The sequence below is a fragment of the Babylonia areolata genome, chromosome 27 (genome assembly GCF_041734735.1).
Source record: "Babylonia areolata isolate BAREFJ2019XMU chromosome 27, ASM4173473v1, whole genome shotgun sequence".
In the NCBI taxonomy this organism is placed as follows: Eukaryota; Metazoa; Mollusca; class Gastropoda; order Neogastropoda; family Buccinidae; genus Babylonia; species Babylonia areolata.
In genome coordinates this window covers 15,139,824-15,161,363 of record NC_134902.1, presented here as the reverse complement: position 1 = coordinate 15,161,363, position 21,540 = coordinate 15,139,824, and the positions used below count along the sequence as shown (strand labels likewise).

Below are 21,540 nucleotides of genomic sequence, written 5' to 3'. Positions count from 1 at the left end.
GCCTTCCACTTGTGCATACACACAGATGGGATGAAGGCACCAGGAGGTCTGCACAAATTGACCTCATAGGTCAGAACCCACACACACACACACCCAATCCTCACCCCCAACCCACCACCCAGCCGGCACCAGTACCAGGATTGAATCCTGGACTCGAAGATTGAAAGTCCAATGCTTTGACCATTTGGCCTGTTGCACACCATGGAAAATCTTTGTGGTTAAAAGACAGGGAGGTTACCCACTTCCGGGAGGTTATCGGCCGTAGCTACTTTTCGTTTTCTCTGCATAGGCGGATAGTTGTTTGCACAGGACAGGAATGTCAGACCCCTGCCGGAGTCTGCACTATTGCATCACGGTATGTTAGATAAACATAATTTTAGGAAGAAAATTTTCTTTGTCTTGTTGGCTTTGTGAAACATCATGGAGCCCCACTGAAGCCAGGTACAGATGTTTTTATAAATGGCCAAGAAATAGATGACATGTGTTAGCGTTGGAAAATATTGATAAAATTCACAATGGAAAGTAGGGTAGCATCCATTAATGGCAATTCTTGGATCATGTTTGTCAGACAGTATTCATGATCGTATCCAAAACTCGAGACAGGTTAAGATTTTTGGGCAGGTTTCTGTACATTAAAAAAAACCCAAAAAAACAAGCTTTCTTTTCCAATAATGCAGAAGTGGTTTACTCATGCTCCTTATGATTATGATATTATAATGCCACCACTCGCTTTCGCCTTACCCTAGATACCATTACTGTAATAGTTGACACAATTGATGCTGTTGCTATGTTACAACTGGTCCAGGCTATTTATTATTAATGTCATCTTAAATCATCATGATTACTACAATCATTAATGTGTAAACATTGAATAATTGGACAAATCTTCCTTTTTTTTTTTTTTTTTTTGTTTGTTTTTTTGTTGTTGTTGTTGTTACAGATTTGTTTTGCCTTGTTTAGTCTGTTTTGTTTTGTTTTGTTTTATCTCGCTTTCTGTAGTGGAAGATGCTACTGTTCGTTTTTAGTTTGTTTCATACTATTCTCTGTATTGTATACATGTTTTTTTGAAAACTGAAAAAAAAGTTAAAAAAAAAAGAAATAAGGAAACAGTGCCCATGATGAGTGGTTTACATGTGTGTGGTGTTGTGCAGGCGGTGTGTGAGCAGAGGGAGATGAGGATCCGCAAAGAGCTGAAGAAGGCTTTCAAGGTGATCACTGCTCAGTGTTTGCTTTCTTCATCTTATCACCATCATCACTTCATTTTGTTTTCCTTAATGATCAGAATGACAGCAGTTTTGACTGTGTTTTCACTCTGATTTCTATATTCATTGCTTCACTTCATAGACGTTTCACCTTTAGCAACTTTTTTTTAACTGAACGATAAAATCTAAAGTCTTTTCTATGTGAAAAACACTCCCCAGCACCAAATATTTTAGATAGGATGCCCTCATTCACAGGCTACGGTTCATGTCAAAACAACATAATGGACTTGTTCACATCAAACTGGGTCAGGGGGCAAAGGTTAGTCATTGTTCTATTGGCAGGAAACTTGCTGCAGCTGTCAAGCTTTATTACCATGTGAAAAATGGTCCTTTTAACATGAACCTGGATGTATGCTAAAAGTTACCTTTGGCAGTGCACTGTCTAGTTGATGGAGGTCACCTTTGGCTGTGAAAGAGTTAAGGAACACATCAGCCAGTTGTTGTTCAGTACAGTACTTGTCAGAAATTCAGAGAAAAAAAAATCTTTAGGTAAAGATCACAACTGAATATTTTGCATACTTGTTTTGTAACCATGTGTCCGTGTTATTTTAGTTTAGTATGAAATTCGTAATATTGCTAAACTGTTTAGCAAACAGCTTGTAAATCCTGTAGTTTAGTCCACTGAATTAAAAAAAAAAATCTGTATGCATTAGTTTGTTTGTTAACATAAATCTAACCTGCTGACAGCAACGCAGAAGTGTTTGAAAATCTCCCCATTGGTTTCTGGTTGCTTTTATAGCAGTAAGTGTTTATTAGACTTGAGTGTTTTTTTGCTGATATTAAGTTAAAGTAATGGAACAATATTATGGAAATGAAACATATTTAAGATCATGAAAGGAACCAACAAAAAATGTAAACATGATTGTATTCTCAAGACAAGTACAGACATTGCACACGCAACAGAGCAGCAACATGCCAAAGCTAATGGTGTGATCAGTGAACCTGTACTCGAGTAAAATGCAAACAACAGACAAGTATGGAAAACTGTAACTAAAGACCTGTCCCCACGCTTGTGTTGTGCCCTGCAGAAGGCATCTGAGGCAGAGCTTCAGGTACTGGAGAACCGACTGGCCCAGGCAGAGAGAGCCAAAGACCTGGCCCAGGTGGAAGGTAAAGCAGCGTTTCTCTTTTTTTTTCCTCCTTCTTCTTCTTGGAGCATATAATTTCTTTCCCTGTTAGAGACGTGAATCAGTGTAAGGGTGAGAGAATTAATGTTATGGAGGCACAAGGCAGGAAGGGAAGCACCCTTGGATTGTTTGAGAAATCACTGTTGTTGTGCAGCTTGTGAATTGAAAAAAAAAAAAAAATCTTTTATCCATTTTTTCTTTTCTTCTCATTGGGTTATAGTCCGTTCACTACAAGGTGATACAGACACATGCATTCATTCAATTTAGCATGCATGCATGCACGCGCGCACACACACACACACACACACATTGAGGGTGTGGGGAGTGGGTGGAGGGTTCTTCTGTTTTTCTGGGCTGCACCTTCCACATTCCCTGGTATATATATGAGCAGTTTTAACCCCGCCAAGTAGGCAGTCATACTCAGTTTTCAGGGGGTTGCATGCTGGGTATGTTGTTGTTTCCATAACCCACAGAATGCTGACATGAATTACAGGATCTTTAACATGTGTATTTTATCTTCTGCATGCATATACATAGGAAAGGGGTTCAGACACTGTACAGTCTGCACATCTGTTGGTTTGGGAGATAAGAAAATCTCCACCCTTTACCCACCAGGCGCCGTGACCGGAATTCGACCCCAGGCCCGTTTAAGTCCAGTGCTTTAACCACTGGGCTGTTGCAGCCTTCAGGTGGAGGGTTGATAGGAAAAAAGAAACTGGTGGTGGGGGTTGGGGTGGATGAGGCATTTGTCATATTACCAGTCAATAAAAATAAAAACGAACAAAAAACCACGTTTTTTAGTCTCTAGAATGGTTATAACTTCAGCAATGTTACAAATTGCTCTGTATCTTATGAAACACCTTGAATATCACTTATTTTGTGGTGAAATCCACCCTCTGTTTTATAGTGAATTGTGAGGATGGGACAGTCAAATGATGAATGGTTTACTAAAATATTGCTGGAGAAATTATGTGTTTCAGTTTTAAAGACAGTAATTAAAAAGTATTTGAAGCATTTAGGTGTAATTTATTTTCCACTTTTCACTGAAATCAACTGTCTTTGGTTTGAAGAGCTGGAACCATGGCTGAGAATAGAGAAGTAGCGACATCTCAGAGATGATGACAGTAGAATTTTTGGCCAGTGAAATTAATTGGGCAGTCAGATGTTCCTTCAGGTGGCAGCATTCTGTCATATAAGGGTAAATGGATCCTGGAGTCACACACTCACACGCAAAGAATTGAAAATGTTGAATAGATACAGTGTTGGCTTTAAGTTGTCTGGAAACTGAGCATAGCATATATATACATGAATGCAATATGTACAAGAACCATACATATAAAATTATACGCAGGTGACAAAATCTCAGTCAAAGACTCTTTGAAGATGCTGCAGAGAACTCTTTTAATGTATTTTTATTTTTAACTTCTAGGGGTAGAGTTGAGTTTAACAACCTGTTGGCAGTAAGCCCTTAAGGTCAAATTTTAACTTCTCAAGACATGTTGAATTTATATGTTGTTGATGATATTCAGAGTCGAATTTATATGTTGTTGATGATATTCACAGTCGCTGACAAGGTTCGGGAGAATGAAGCGGTCAAACTGATCCGCATGAAAGGCGGACTGCTGAAGGTGTCGGAAGCGTACATTGAATTCGCCAAGAAGTGTTCCGTCATCTTTGAGGCACAGAAGGTGAGCTAGCAGGAAATCTTTGCATAAAAAAAATATATCTTTGCACTTTTCTGTGTGTATATATTGTTGGGGAACTCCGAATCTCTCTTCAGTTTTATACGCAAGCAAGAATTGTTTTTCTTTAACAGAAGGGTGGTAATTGAAAGAAGGGAAGTAACTAGTCTTGTAGTTTCTTTTTTGTCTGTCCTGGTCTTAACACAGACACAGACAGTGTGTTTGATATTAAATGTAATTACTTGTAATTTAGACAGAAAGAATCCTTTTACCTTGTTTTTCTCTTTTAACTATGTTTCCTTTTCTCTTTAAGCCATGCCAGAAATCATAATCCTTAAATAAAAATGTTTTGAGTTGTCTCATTCTGTCTGTTAGTCTGTTTCATTTACTCTGCATCTGTCTGTATTTATCCTTTCTCTCTCAGTTTTGTTTACATTATTATAATGTATAAATTCAGCATGGTCTTAAAAACATGGGAAAAGGAGGAAATTTGAAACAATCACTTCGATGGGAAATTTTTTTTTAAATCACTAATGTGACAGTTAGAGAGAACATGTTTGGGATGTAATGTTAATATTCTTTGGGTGAGATCTTAGAAAAGAGAGTATGGGTCAGAAATAATGATAAGTACAAAGAAGGAAGGAAAAAGAAAGGAAGTGGCTGAAGTGTTGTGTCGTGTTCTGTGCAGCAAATTGCTCTGTTCTTGCCTGACGTTCACACCCAAGACTTGGAAGACATCAAGTACACAGGTAAGGGGAATGCGCACTCGTGTATACACTTGCGCCCTCACTCCTCAAGTTACAGAACAGCAGTTAACTGACCGTGTTTGTTTTAGCACCCTGGTGGTGGTGGTGGTGGTGGTGTGTGTCCATTGAGATCGATGATGACCATCGTTATCATCCAGCTGGGGGAGGGTGAAGGATGAAAGGTCATTTAGGATGACTGATGACTTGCGCGATGAGTTTGTTTAAAGTGAAGAGGAGTTGCGCAACGTCGACCTCACTCTCTCGTCCGGGTTCACCAATTTCCAGTGGCAAGACTAAGTCGAGACGACTGGAGGATGAGCACGGATGCAATGGATGACCAAGATATCCTTTCGGTGTCTCATCTTGCTCTCTGCACTCCACAGTGCGTTGCTGTAACCGCCTTCCTCTCCGTTGAACCGATAGGTTTCTTCTGCAGATTCTGCACCCTACAATATAATTGAATATGACGAAAGTGCTGGACTAAAATGAAAATTGGTAGAAACAGGTTTTCTTTGTGATCCTGACCAAGCATAGTACTCCATCATTTTATCCTCATGAAAAAAGTATTTCCTTTTTATCCAATCCCTTCCCCTCTTTCTGGTCAATTTCTTTTCTTTTTTTTTCCCCCTTGCAATGAAGGTTATATTTTCTCTTCAACATCATCACCATGACAATTTTCCTGTGACAAGTTGTATATTACACAAGCATGGTAATAATTAGCAAGGGTATTCTTTCTGGTCAATTTCTCTTTCTGCTCACATGGGGTTTTTTTTGTTTTTTTTTTGTCTTTCATCCTTGTGAATCAGACATATGTATATGTTTATGAATGTGTGGTGTGAAAGTACTTTATCTATGCACTTTATAAAAACCTTTGTTATTATTATTATTATGAATGGGAATGATGATATGATTTTTGATTGCATGTGTCGAGGATTGCTCATCCAGTGTGCTTCATACATGGTGGCATCACTGAGCCAGTCTTGTTAAAAGAAAATTTACTTGTGCTGCATGCCCGTACCAAATTTTTAACTTAGTTTTAGTTTATAACTTTTAAAATCACACCTACATCATGATGTAATTCTGGTACCATGTCAGACATCGGAGGGGCACTGATCGTTGCAGATTTAGCAAACTGGCATATATATTTTTTTTAGACTGCAGAGGAGATCAGTTAATTCATTGTGCCTGAATTCTTAATGTTTTAAGTTCTGTGCATGTTACGGTTGTAGTGCTGTAAGGTTCATCAGGATTCTTTTGTTTTCCAAAAATCATGACTAGTGTTTGGGGCAAAAATTAATTGGGAAATGAGATTTCACTTTCTTGTTGTTATCATGTGATGGGCTAATGTGTCATTGTATGCATATATCAATAACATTTATCTGATAGGTTATCCAGTACAAGTCGAAAAAACTAACATACCCATACAAAGGCATATACATGCATGGTTGCACTGACATCTGTGATTATACAGACACATTAATGCACACAGACAAACACAGGCACACACACACACACACACACAGAATTTTAGCATATATGTTCACACACATCTTCGAGAATGCATGCAAGCACAAATTACACACACACACAAACACACACACACACACACACACACACACACACACACACACTGTATTCATGCGCTTTCTGATGGAATAAGAATTTACACACACACACACACATACACACACACACACACACACGTTCCCACACACGTATGCACACACGCACACAGTATGCACATGCTGCACTCAGAGACATGCAACGACTGATACTGTCATGAGGAAATGATATGTGTGGTTTGCAGGCTCTGGTGCAACGAAGCACTATGTGCAAGTGGCGAAGGAGAAAGTGCGTCAGTACCGCCAGCACAAGTACGACCACCGCTCTCTTCCTCACCACTACTGTGAGTACATCTGTACTCTTGTTTCTTCTCTGAAGTGTTGTTTGTATTATCGTTATTGTTATTGTTATTATTATTAAATGTGGTTTGTCTTATCATTGTTGTTATTGTTATTATTATTAAACGTGGTTTGTACTATCATTATTGTTGCTGTTGTTATTATTATTATATATTCATATTATTATTATTATTACTGCTTTTGTTGGTGGTGTTGTTGTAAATTACGTCCTGTTTTTTTTTCATCCTATGAAAAGGAAAATCTGGAAAAGGAGAAATATGAAGTAAAACAAACTTCTGTTCTGAACTTTTACAGAACTTGTATACATTTGCAAAAATGGGGGGAAAAAAGTTATTTCTTCTTCATGTTTTATTGTTAATCAGATGTAGCTCTGATGTAGAACGATATATTTGTAATTAAAAGGTGTGTATTTCTTCTCATTCTTTTGTTGTGGTGGTTTTGGAGATGATAAGGTGTGTCTCTGTTGTATCAATGAATCCTAGTATGTATTTGTATTGTGATATGTATATACATTATTAGCAAATCATGTTGTGTATTTCTGTAGCAGTATGCATATATAATTAATGAATTATGGTATTTTTGTAACGATACGTATGTTATTAATGAATCAGGGTGTGCACTTCTGTAGCGGTGTGTTATTAATAAAAAAAACACAGTGTGTATTCATGTAGCAGTTGTTTGTATGTGATTAATGAATCATGGTGTGTAATTCTGTTGTGATATATATTATATGATTGAATCTTGGTGTATATTTCTGTAGCGATATGTATGTTTCTAATGATTCATGGTGTGTATTTCTTCTCATGATTTGTTTCCCTGTTTCAGAGACAATCAGCTGTGTGTCTGAGATGTTGCGAAACGCATGTTATCAGTACATAATGGTGTGTAATTCTCATCACTATTTTTTGGGGTCTCGGCATTGCAGCTGAACCTCCTCCTCCCTACACCATCAGAGAGGAGATGGGCGACGAGGTCATCTCCATGGATCCGACCTCCCACTCCCACTGCACCTTCTCCTACGGCTCCGTCATGCCCGACGCCAACATGTCGCCACGGCGACGCTCCAACAATGCTTCCAACACCGCCGCCACCACCACCACCACCACCTCCACCCCTCGCGGCTTCGGTTCCTCCTCCTCCTCCTCTTCCGCAGCTGTCCTGGTGCCACAGAGTCTGTCCGACCCGCATGCCATCGTGGACTATGATCCCGACTGGGACAGTGACTACGAGGATTTAACGGGGGCCATGGGCGGGGCCAAGATATAGGGGAGACAACCATGCTGGCTTGTGGAAGTTGTGCAGAGAGGGTGGGGAGTGGATTTGGGGGGGGGGGGGGGAGTAGATTTATTTTGTTTTGTTTGTTTGTTGTGTGTGGTGTTCATTTGTACTGTTCAGTTGTTCGTGCTTGTGGACGGGGTTGGTTGGTTCGTGCGTACTGTTCAGCGGTGCGTGTGTGTGTGTGAACAAGATTTTGATCTGTTTTGTGTGTGTTGTTTTGTTTTTGTGTGGGATGAAAAGTGACTGCGACGATGATAAGTGGATGAGTGTGGTGGGTGGGTGATTGGATTATCATATCTAGATATGGCTTGTGTGAAGGATCTCATTAAAAAAAAAAATTAAAATTAAAAAAAATCTGCGAGAAAAGGGAAACTTATTTATAGAGAGAAAAGTTTGAGGAGAGTGAGCCTTGCACATAAAGTTTCTTCCCAAAGCGGTGCTTGATTACACTTTGATTAAAATGTTGTTCATAATTTCTGATAAATGTTACAGCCATCCTTTCTTTTCTTCCATTTTTTTCTCTCTTTTTTTTTTTGCCAAATGAGCAGACCAGAACTTATGAAGAAAAGTAGATGCTAGCAATTTATGAATTTGATCAGTGAGTAAATAAGAAGCTGACTGATTTAACGTTTCAGTGTGTAAGTGATGATGTAAATTAATGTCTTTTTTACATTAAAAAAAAACACACCCAACTATGTGATGATTTCAGTTTGAAGCAAGAGAGGATGCACTTTTTCCTTTTGTTTTAAAGCATAGGTACCTATTTTAAAGTTTTATGTTCTTATTTACTCTCGTTTCCATGACTCATGTGTTAGTTTTTATCCTCTTAGCAAAAGATGGCCTGTAGTTTCTGTGCACTAGTTTTCGGTCTTTGCTGAGCAGGTGTCTCAGAAACAGTGACTTGGTTGAGTCGATACCTGAAGGAGAATGGAAAAAGACAGCTTGTATGTTGAAGACAGTTTCAATTCCATTCAAAGATGGTGGAGAACATGAATTTAGTTTGAACTCCAGATATATGAAAACTATCTCATGCTTTTAAGAAAAAAATTTTTTAATTGAGTTTTATTCACTTTTTTTTTTTTTTTTATACTTTTAGGATGTTAATGTTTGATAAGAGCCATAGCTAATGATTTATGTCATAATTGCTGGCTTTTCTTTCTGCTTAGAAACATTTTTGTTTTGTTGGGGAGTCTTTTTAGAGGTTTTTCCTGCAATATTTTTTTTCGTTTTTCTTTTTTGTCAGACTTGCCGTAAGCAGACAAGAGATTTGTCTAATTCTGTTGTCAGTTCCTACCTCATTCCCATCAGGTTCTTGTGATTGTGCCGGAGGAGACGGCACCTTGTTAACCTTCTTTTGGAACAGCGAGGAATCGAGTAGGGGGAGGGTCAGGGGGGGGGGGGGGTGTAAAACACTGGGGGATTCCCAGTCTAGCAATGGTAATGCCTGGCTAAGATGTTGTTCCTTGTGATCAGGGCGATGTGCTGTTGTTGCTGTGTGTATTTGAGGGGCGGGCAGCGAGGGTGCGCACTGTCTGTGTTGCTTTGGGCGAGATCGTTTATCAGATTTTGATGTTGTTTGGCACCTCCTTGAAACTGGAACAGTTTCCAACAAGATGACAGAGCCCTGGCTTGGGGACACCCCGTGATTTTGCTTCAGGAGTCACAGCCGTATGGTTGGGATAAGCTGATTGGCTGAGAACTTTTCCTGTGTTCATGGGCTGCAACTCTTGTCATGCCTGTGTTCGTTTTGTGTAGAGAATGAGTGGGCTTGATTTTATGTGTGTGACCTAGTTTTACCCCACTATTTAGGCAGCCATGTTTATATTTTGTTTGGTGGGATTGGGGGTGTGGGGGGGGGGGATGATTGTGAAGTCTGAAATTCTTTTGCATTGACTGAAGGAGTGGGTGTTGTAGGAGGTCCAGTGTTGTCACTGCTGGAGCTGTCATTTTATTGACGTACAGAGCCAGATGAGGATGTTGACCTATGGGCAGTGCAGACACTGTGGCCAGTTAACTGTGTTTGCTGCCGGTGCAGTGCCACAGCTGTCAGCAGTCAGCCGTCGTCACCACACCTCACCCTGTGTTGGTGTAACTGTTGTGTGAGTGTGAACTTCCCCGTTCTCTTTGGACTGTGTTCCAGTCTTCAGTTCATGTTCACAGAGCCACTGAATGGAAGAGAAAAGGCATCTCTTTTTTAATGGAATACGGTTATACTTTTTAGGATTCTTGATTTTACAGAGTTCCTTTTAGAGGCCTGAGCACCTTGTTTAATGTGAGTGTTTGTGGTGTATGTGTGTGTGTGTGTGTGTGTTAGGGTAAGATTGGGCCAAAGCAGTGGCTTGGTCTGTCTTCTGTGTTTGTGTGTGTGTTGTACATAGTGTATAGATAGTGCTGTGCATACATGTAGAGAGCATGGACACTTCGAAGCGCTTCAGCAGTAAACATTCATTTATTCAGTGAATTGCGGCAGTCTGCAAGTGAACCCAAATGTTGTCCCTGTATTTCATGTCATTCTTCGAAGAAGAAAGGAGGTTCAGTCAAAATAACAAAAATGGTGTGACTCTGTAAGTGAATATTGACTTTGACAGTGAACACGTTCACCTTGCACATCATGATGAAGAGCTCTGCAGTGGTTGTTCAGAGTTTGTCTTATCAAGAAGAGAAGACGATGAATCAGGGATTCCTCACATGATGCATCTCTTCAGGTTGTGGTGCGTTTCCCAGGGAAGCTGTTGGAAAGAAAGAATACCTCTCCAGGCATCTCTCCTTTCTCCCATTTTACCTGTTCCCTCCCCATCCCCAGCTGTATATTTCCACTGCCTTTGAAAACATCTTATTTAATCCACCATTTAGAGCACTGAAGCAGTTGTGGGAGAAAGAAGAAGAGTCAGTGTGTAATGTATTGCCTGCTGCAGAATTTGTGGGAACTTCCACCAGGGTGATGAAATACTGCTGGGACTGTTGTTTTGGGGGGTTTTTTTCTCGTTTTTTTTTTTACTGACTGATTTTTATGGAATCAGTTCAAACTTTAAACAATCTGTTGTTTTTCTGGTTTTTGTTTTCTGCTGGAGTGGAAAACCTGAGAATAAGAAGCAGAGAGTGCTGACAAAGAGGGTGTGATACTGTAGCAAAATAGGGGTTGGAGAGTACAGTGTGTGTGTGTGCACCGCGTGAACAGTGGGGAGGACGAAAGGTGTGAATGAGGTACAAGTGATTGTCATGATTCACCAGCCAGAAGCTGTGTATGACAGTTTTGTCTGTCTATGACCATCAGAGGAGCAGTGGAAGACAACTGCTGTCCTGAGTATCTGGGATAGAATTTGATAATGTACAGATTGTCTTGCCCAAGCTGAATCCCCTCTATCTTGGCCAACAGGGCTTTAGGACAGTCGGCGTTGGGATGGTTCCCAAAGGCCAGCAAGCCCCCAAGGCTGCAGCACTAAGAGCCAGTGCGATCTTGCCTCCTAGTTTGAGAGTCATTCTCCTTCACAAAAGACTAAGCTCTAAATTGCAGTGGAGAAACCATTGGTCATACAGCTGTCACTTTTGTCAGGGAAACTAAGTTTATATCAGTCTCTGATGAAAGTCGAGCATTGAACTGTCACCAACCAGTATGGCCTCCTTTTTCCTTTGGGAGAAACTGAGGTTACCACCGTTCAGACTTCAAATTTCTGTAAGAATGGAAAGCAGTTTAGTCCAGTGGTAATTTCATTATCTAGTTAATGTCATTTGAACTCTTCAGAAAATAGTTTCAATCCAGTTTTTTAATTCTATTCCATAACACGTCAGTTTTGTTTCTTGAATGATCTCATTTTCCTTTTTTTTTGTGATTCCTTTCAAAACGTGATGGACACATTTCCACAGTTTGTGTGTGAGGTTTTCTGTGTGTATAGATTTTAAAAGTGGAAATATATGATATTTTAAAAATCCAGCAGTTTAGCTCTTTGTGGGCAAAAATAAAGGGTAGTCTTCTTAAGTTTGTTACTTTGTAAGCTTCATGTTCAATTGTTTTAATTTTATGAGTATTATTTTGACTGTATATAACAGCAGACAATGCCATTTCTTAACCTCATTCTGAAACTGATTCTGGTGTTGGATCATGCTTATAAATGGCTTATTTGCTGGGGGGGGTTTTAGACCAAAAAAAAAAAAAAAATGTTAATGACTCGTGTGCCTGAAACTGAAAGTCTGTGTGGGAAACTACATTGAATAATATAGAGAATGCAGTTCACTACTGCCAAAAGGTACAAAAACAAAAAAACACACAAAAAAAACAAAAAGAAGAAGAAATGGCCTTTAGATTTATGTACATTTTTATCTTGCTTTCTAAAATATGTTTTGCTCACTTTGATTATTTATTATCACATTTCCTGTTCATGATTTTAATGATTTAAGTTTTTCAATTTTTATTGAGCATAGCTATAGAATGCTTAACATCCTGAAAAGGAATATAATCATAGAATGAAAAATTCAAAATCATGTAAAGAACAGATCCATTTGGAACTGGAAGCAAACGCTTTTACGTGGTAAACTGTATCACTGATGATTTGTTGTTCACTTGTTACATTTTTTCATGAGATATAAAACGTGAATAAGGTAGCTTCTGAAAAAAAGATATGGAAAGCAGTAATGTAGGTGTTGCTGAGAAGTGACCATTGATCAATTTTCTGTATTGGTGGCAGCCTTTTTACCTCTGTTTTTTCTGTGTCTTGTTTGAAAATGAGCTGGAACTCGGCTCTGGCTATGTTGTCTGTATAATGTCAGAGATGTTTGACACAATGCTGATATCGAAATATTGAAATGTGTGCAGGTGACCTTTTAGGATTGTTTGATGTGTATAGTTGCAACCATGTTAAAAAAAAGAAAAGAAAAAAATCATCTTCAGCTGGAACACATAAAGCATGCAGCTTGATTTCTCAGATTTGATTTATTTCAATGTGAAGTCACTGACTCGTTTGAATCTGTGCACCATCGTCTGAAGAGTGGGAAGAGAGGAATGAGGTAAAATTGGCAAATAATTGCTATAGAATTTTTTTTTTTTTCAAGCACGTCCGTTTTTTTCACATATCCAGAAACTCGTAAGGGTTTCTTCGCCATGTAAACCATTTACCACCTATTTTTGTAGTGCTTTTGTTTTGTGTGCGTTGTTCTGTTTTGAAAGAGTTTATCTCTGATTGAGATTGTTGATCCTTTCTGGGTGGGATTGGGGGAGGAGGAAGGGTGCCAATGAAGAAAATTGTTGGCATACCTTTACCACTGTGATGTTTGATGTGAATGTTTTGAAATACAGTGCAATGTAGCCGTGTGTATGTGCATGTGCGCGTGTGTGCATGTGAGAAAGAGAGTGTGTGTGTGTGTGTGTTTGCATGCATGTACACGCACATGGAAATGAACATGCAATTATTGAGAACATTTTCAGCACTCAGTTGCTGTCTATTTTTTGGAGTGGATCTTAACCAGATATGGAAGGGGCCCGGGCTATTTTTTTCCCAAAAAGAGAAGAAATCTTCTATGCCGGTTACATGGGTAACACAGGACTGATTGAAAAGCTTCCTTCGTCTTAAGGACTTGAGCTTTAGATTTAAGACAGAATGTCGATAAGTGTTCTTGTGAATTGTTAGTTTCCTTACTTTCAATTCCATTTAATTAGGATGTAACCACTGATGGCACAAGTAGTTGCCAGAACTGATAGAAACTGGATGGCACACAGCACTTTCTTAGTTTTTTACATGTTCTTGCAAAATAATATCACGAATAACTAGTGATCTCATGTTCTTCCTATTGTCATATGCATTTTGTTTTTTAAATGTTCATACTTTTTATGTCTTTTTAAAAACTCTGAAAATATACTTCCTTTTTCATAATCAGGGTGAATGGAGTGATGTGAAGGACAGAATGATTCTTTGTCAGGTTTAAATGATTGGAAGACATCCTGTTTCAGTTCTGAACAGTGTCAGCTGTGCATGTGGGGTTTGTGTGCAGAGTGGGTGTGCATGCATGCATGTGTACGCGTGTGTGTGGGTGCGCGTGCATTTTCTGAAAGGGCATGAGATGGTTAGACATGGAAAGATTTACACCCATTTCCTTATGCAGAGCAAATAAACTTCATGTGTGCTATGGAATGTTATGTAGTCCTGAAGTTGTTTTTCACCATTATTACAAACATGTCATCATTCTGATTTCAGTCCTACTGAGTTTCCAGTTTTAGATTTTTTATTCCCTTTGATCTGTTCACATATGCCAGATGTAAATTTGATTGCTTTTCTGTCAGTTGCTGTATTTGTTAAGTTTGTGTATGGACTGTATGTGTGTGTGTGTAGATGTAATGCATGCGTGCGTATGTGTGTGGATCCAAGGCTTGGGTGCTGTGCATGAAACAGACCTGTTCACAGGAGTGCTTTCACCGACACTGCCAGCCACTCCATCATGGGCACCAAATGGCAGGATTACATCATTAACATAAAAAGAAATCCAGTCTCCCTTCGCACTGAGGCCCTCTAGATACCCAAACAGCTGTCGTGTCCCATGCTTGGGACGACACAAGGACGCCAAAGTCAGTGCTCTGCAGTGAGCTGTGTCAGGATGAAAGAACCAGAGGAGTCCCCTAGACGTGATTCAACAACCAGCTGAAGCTTACTTTAGACTTGGATGTTCCTGCGCCGTTCGATGCAAGAGGCAATCCAGGCGCTCCATAGTCCATGGTCCGCCGCCAGTTTGTTGATGTCACCACATTGTGTGTCGACAAGGTTTCTCTCCAGTGGTGACTTCTCTCCAGTGGCGACTAGTCTAAGGTTTCTCTCCAGTGGCGACTAGTCTGAGGTCTTTGCCACCAGCTGAGGCACCAATTGTCCATTGCTGACACTGACCCAGTTGGGAGCAGTTGGTAGAAAACACAGTTTGTGCTGAACAACATGGATGGCCATGACCAGGTTTGAAGCAGGCAGGGGAGGGAAAGTGAAGATGCTGGAAAAGTGCAGGCACCTCCAGTTCTTCTTGTGCATTCATGGCCTGCAACTCCATCGTTTGCTTCATTGTACAAGTGGGCTTTTATGTGCATGACCTTTTTACTCTGCCATGTAGGCAGCTATACTCCGTTTTCAGGGGTGTGCATGCTTGGCATCTCGTTTCCATAAGCCACCAAACGCTGACATGACTTACAAGATCTTTAACATGTGAATTTGATTTTCTGCATGTGTACACACAAGAATAGGTCTGCATATAATGTTGTCCTGAGACATCAGAAAAAGCTCCACCTTAAGCCCAACAGGTGTGTCGAAACTGACGAACGAACACAGGAAACTGCTGGGAATCCAACTCGAACCATTCAGCCACCACACCCATAACCCCTCCCATCCTCTCCAGTTCAAACCTGTGTCTGCACTAAGTGTTCCAGGGCCTGCACCCAAGCATCAGCAGTGTTCAGCTACTAGGACCATAGTGCATCATGCAACCTTCCCCACAATCTTCTGACATAACTAGCTGTCATCATCAGTGTGTGAGTGTGTGCACAAGCTGGTGGTAAAAGCATACATCAGAAGACAGGGGAAGAGCTGGTTGTATGAGTGTGTGTGTGTGTGTGCTTGCAAACATGTTCTTGCACTGTTGACTGACTGCATGCGGACATTACTGCAGAGAGATGCCTGATATAACTAACATGGCTTGTCATACAGCTTCATTAATTAACATTATTATCAGTTCACTGACATGATTCATGATATGGTTTCACATCAGTACATCCTGTACATTGTTTTTTCAGCTTGTGTTTGATTGTGCCCATGGTGGGTGCAGACCTTATTTAATAAAGTGATATACGACTATTATAAACATGAACAAACCACCAGTCAGCGATTCCAGATCAGAGATCTAATTTAATAGCAATGTATTGGATTTACGTCTGCTTGTTGATTTGTATTATTATAACCATTACTAATAAATATTTGTAAAGTCAGCTTGATGATGTGTTACTTTTATGTGGTTGCCATGACTGGACAGTGTTGTTGTGCTTTGGTTTCCTTCCACTAAAATCTCTTCAGGTTAATATCCTTCACTAAAATCTCCAGGTTAATATCCATCCACTAAAATCTCTTCAGTTAATGTTCTTCCACTAGAATCTCTCCAGGTAAACAACCCTTTCCACTAAAAACTCCTCAGTCACTGTCTGTCTACTAGCATGGTGCTGGCTGAATATATTCGTCTCAGAATAAAATTATTCAGACAGCGTACACTGTCCTTTCAGGTTCCAACCATCTGTGAAATCCTTTCGTTAAAGGTTAGACACTCTTCCACAGCCCCCTTTTAAATCTTCTCTGAAGACCTTTCAGTTTAGACAGAACTGATCTCTTTGTCTTTCACAGTTCCATCTGCTTTTCATCCATGCTTTGAATATTTTATGTATGTGTGAATGTTAAGTGTGTATTTTGTGCGTGAGTGTGCATGTGGTTGAGCCGTGCCATGTTTGCACCAAATGTGGGGATTATTATTTTTTGGGGGGATCATTTACAATTTTGTGTACATGCAAAGTGCTTTGAGGTCAGTCTGAGAAAAAAAAGCGCGAAAAACGTGTTCATTATTATTTGTGACGATTAGTAGTATACAAGTAAAAAAAAAAAAATTAAAAAAAAAGCAAACAGTCACGATATGAAATAAGCTCCCCCAAAGGAAGTGGAACAGAAAAAAGCATCTTTATTTACAACCACAAAAAAAGGTAGCAACTCAAATTGACTGGAAAACTTAATTTTCTTTAAAGGACAGGGAAATACAACTCGGCACACTGCCAAATATAGACATAGGGCAGGGGAAAGTACAGTTTATTGTACTAATTCTCACCGACATCACTCAACTCTATCAAGGCTCCCTTGACTGATTCTTTATTTATAACCACAAAAAAGGTAGGAACTCAAACTGATTGCAGAATGTAATTTTCTTTAAAGGACAGGGAAATACAACTCGGCACACTGCCAAATATAGACATAGGGCAGGGGAAAGTACAGTTTATTGTACTAATTCTCACCGACATCATTCAACTCTATCAAGGCTCCCTCGACTGATCCACCCTTTCCCCACCCAAAAGTTTCCCTTCCTGCACTTACTGGTAGTACCATACTGCAGCAAATTTCTCTTACTGTGAAATTTCTTTGATGATAAACTCTCTTCCTATCCGTTCAGCTTTCCTCCCTGCACTTTTTCCTGAAGTACTGTGGCAAATTTCTCTTCCTGTGAACTTTCTCTCATATATATGAGGTGGCTCCCTGGTACTGGACAGCTCTTTCATGTCTGTGTCCACTTTTCTACACAGTTACCGCCTAGGGGCCAGATGTCACTGCTCAAGTGCATAAAACATAATATATATATATATATATATGGTTACTCCCTTCTGAAGCACATAGAAACAAGCCATAATGATAAGATGATGATCTGACATCAGTTTGAAAAAACAAAAAAAGAGAAAAGAAAACTACATTGGTATGGCCTTGCTAAAACATACCTCCACATTACTGTTGAGGGACAAAGACAGAGGGGAAGACAGAAAAAAAAAAATGATGGACAGACAGACACTGCAGAATGGACAAGAAAACCATTCGCACAGACCAAGGCTGTGAGGAATCGGGTGAACAGTTGTTCTGTGCGGCGCCCCAATGACTCTTCACACAGTTCCAAGGAAGAGGAAGCAGAAGTAGTAAGCTGAACAGGGTTTTTGACGTTTTCTCCCTTTTCTTTCTCCATTCCATTTTAAACTCGGTCAATGTCTAGTGTTCTCCTCTTCTGTACAGGTCAGCTGGTCAGTCCTCTCAAGGAGGAAAACGTTGACCAGTCACCTGGGTTTTCTTATTCTCCTTTATTCACTTTCCAGCTGGTTTCTGATAATGAAAATTGTTCTTCATCTGACCAAACGTCTTTCAGTAATATAAGAAAGGTACTTAATTTAGCTTTTCACATTCTCTTGCCCGACAAGTTTTTTTTTTTTATTTTTTTTTAAATTTTTTTTTTACGTAGCTGACTGTCAGTGAGAATGAGTACAACAGTCTTTCTTTCTCTGACTGCATTTTCTTCCCCATAATCATCAGACATGTTTCTGTGCATTTCTAACAGAACAGAGAAAGCATACACTATCAGAACAATAAAACCAAACAAACACTTTATCAGAACAATGAAACCAAACATATACTATATCAGAACAATAAAACCACAGACATATTATACCAGAAGAATAAAACCAAAAATATTTTATACATATCATACCAGAACAATAAAACCAAACACATATCAGAACAATAAAACGAAAGACGTATAAGTCTTCAATATGTAACATCAATCACTAGGGATCAATCATTCAATAGCCAGAGAATAAAATCGCAGACATTTAACAAACAGAAAAAAAGGGAGTCATATACATCTAAACCAACATCTGCTGAATATATAATAAACCAAAGGCAAAGCAAAAGTATTTCAACGATAGTTTTTTAATTTTTTTAATTTTTATCTATTTCCCTAAAAATTTAAGTTAATTTTGCTGAAAAAATATGTTTCATTTTGTGACATTAAAGAAAGATATATATATATATATATATATATATATATATATATATATATATATATATATATATAAATCAGGTCTCATTCTGTTATATAAAAAAATTATATATTCGGATATAATATAAAAAATATATATATATTTATATTCAGATATAATGTAACTTCTTTTATATATTTTTTTAAAGTTCAATAACAAGTGAATTATTCCTTGACAGCAGCGCTGAACATTCATTTTTGTTAAATGTTCAACTCCTTTTCATTTCATTAAAAAAACAAGAAGAAGAAAAACTCAAGATAAAACTATACAACAAACACACACTGCACATACAAATTTCAACTAAGTGCAAGTTCTTCTGCACAGATTTGACTAGATAAGACTAAATACATAAAAAACAAAAATTGTAGGATGTCACTGAGTGCATATAAGTGATATCCCCCACACAACTCAAATAAGATGACATCCACTTGGGATTCTTTTTTTTTTCCTCTTTTTTTTTTTTTTTTACATTCTTATTTTTCAATAAAATGATATAATGCAGCCACACTGTCTATTCTTGATCATTCAGAATTAAGCCAATATCTGTAAGGAGACCAAAAAAGCAAAGCTGAACTTTCTGCAATCAAAATTAATGTGCCAGTGACCTCAATTACACAGTGTTTCACAGTGCAGTGAATAAAACACAAACTACCATTAATAACAAATGATAATAGGTAGCACCCTTCAATTTTTTTTCTATTTTTTTGTTTGTTTGTTTTGCACCATCATGTGCACTGTTACAGTGGCCTTTCTATCACGCCGCTCCATAAACCGCGAACACACCCAGGTTTGCATGCTTTTAGCATCCATTCTCAGTCATTTTCCAAAGAATCATCAATTTCATTGTCTGCTTTCAACCATTTATCCGGACAGGGCAGAAACGATAAAAGAAATGGTTCTGCTGTAATTTACACTGTGCTATGCGCACAGCCTGTCATAGCCAGTCGTGAAGTGTCAGCCATTTTAGGTCAGCCACAAAGTTAGTCCACTCTTCTTTCTCAGTTTAGCAAGATGGTAGGTGAAGATTAAACAAGACACAGCAAAAGTGAAATAATCCGAAATATCAACTCAGCCTGAAACTAGCGGATCGTTTCTGCGACGCATCGTCTTTTGACTCTTTATTTTGTTAACACCCAGGCCTATCTTTCTCAAGTTGGACCGAAAGTGTTCCACACACATGGAAGGTACCTTAGTGCACACAGTGTTTACATTTAACAACAGCAAGTGAAATCACATAAATGACAGAACTGTCAACCCAAATTATCCACACTCACATACAAAAAAAAACAACAACAAAAAAACCCACAAACAATTTGTTATTACCCTGGATTTCAATGTAATAGAAACAATACGGAGAGAAACAAAAAAACAACAAAAAATGAAAATATGCTACATTAAAATACCAACCCTTCTCACACTGCAAAATACAAGAAACAAAACTCTCAAAATGCTATTTTTGTAGAAACAGAACACTTAAGAATAAATTCCGTCACTTACAATACTAACAAATACAAAGGCAGCCAACATACACATGAAAAAAAAAAAAAAGCCCCCAAAATAAAAGCCAAAGCTACCAGACAGAAATCATAACTTTCAAACACCAAAGTTTGCTGAATAAGAATGCCAGAAAAACTCCAAACTTGTCCAGCTGTAAACAGTAAAATGGCCATACAGGGGGCAGGTAGATTTCCCACACAATGCCACACACATCTGAGGGAGACTGTGCAGTGTCACATACATAATCACTAAGTCATAACCAGTGTGAGTGCACATGCTAGAAAAGTATTCAATTCATAAAATGTACAAGTGCACACAGCCATATGGATTTAAGTGCACAATAAAATTGAGGCAGAACATTTTTTCATAATTAAATGAGAGAAAGAAAGAAAGAAAGAAAAAAGCAAAAATTAAACCACCTGAATAATGATAGTTATGTGATAACTTAATGTTTAAAATTTTTTCAGGCAGATTATTCTTTCAGCACTAATTGAAAGAAAGAGAAAAAAAAAACCCAGAAAGCCACCAGATTAATTATAATAATAATGTGATACTTCAATTATTCTTTTAATGTATGTATGCATGCATATTTGCAGGATGATTTCTAAAATAGCCCATAGCACACATAATTCGTGAACCAAAATTTTTAGCTGACCCAGTAAGACAATATCATGAACACAGAAACACTCATAAAATCACTGACAGCAATGATCATTTGACCAGGACATAGAACAGGATCAAACATGGGCAACCATATGCTAACTAACATAACTGCTTTAACACCACAAGCTAACTAACATAACTGCTTAAACACCACAAGCTAACTAACATAACTGCTTTAACACCACAAGCTAACTAACATAACTGCTTTAACACCACAAGCTAACTAACATAACTGCTTTAACACCACAAGCTAACTAACATAACTGCTTAAACACCACAAGCTAACTAACATAACTGCTTAAACACCACAAGCTAACTAACATAACTGCTTTAACACCACAAGCTAACTAACATAACTGCTTTAACACCACAAGCTAACATAACTGCTTTAACACCACAAGCTAACTAACATAACTGCTTTAACACCACAAGCTAACTAACATAACTGCTTTAACACCACAAGCTAACTAACATAACTGCTTTAACACCACAAGCTAACTAACATAACTGCTTTAACACCACAAGCTAACTAACATAACTGCTTTAACACCACAAGCTAACTAACATAACTGCTTTAACACCACAAGCTAACTAACATAACTGCTTAAACACCACAAGCTAACTAACATAACTGCTTTAACACCACAAGCTAACTAACATAACTGCTTTAACACCACAAGCTAACTAACATAACTGCTTAAACACCACAAGCTAACTAACATAACTGCTTAAACACCACAAGCTAACTAACATAACTGCTTTAACACCACAAGCTAACTAACATAACTGCTTA

General features: G+C 38.5%; 1 protein-coding gene across 1 annotated transcript in view; it reads left to right on the top strand.

Moving 5' to 3' along the window:
* The window catches only part of LOC143300942 (uncharacterized), a 22,273-nt gene extending 6,308 nt beyond the window's left edge, over positions 1–15,965 (top strand). Inside the window, exons 5-10 of the mRNA XM_076614890.1 lie at positions 1,152–1,208; positions 2,291–2,372; positions 3,953–4,077; positions 4,760–4,820; positions 6,625–6,723; positions 7,665–15,965. Coding sequence (XP_076471005.1) covers positions 1,152–1,208; positions 2,291–2,372; positions 3,953–4,077; positions 4,760–4,820; positions 6,625–6,723; positions 7,665–8,005 — 765 coding nt within the window. The 3' untranslated portion in view covers positions 8,006–15,965. The remainder of the gene's footprint in view (positions 1–1,151; positions 1,209–2,290; positions 2,373–3,952; positions 4,078–4,759; positions 4,821–6,624; positions 6,724–7,664) is intronic.
* The last annotated feature ends 5,575 nt before the right edge of the window (positions 15,966–21,540 follow it).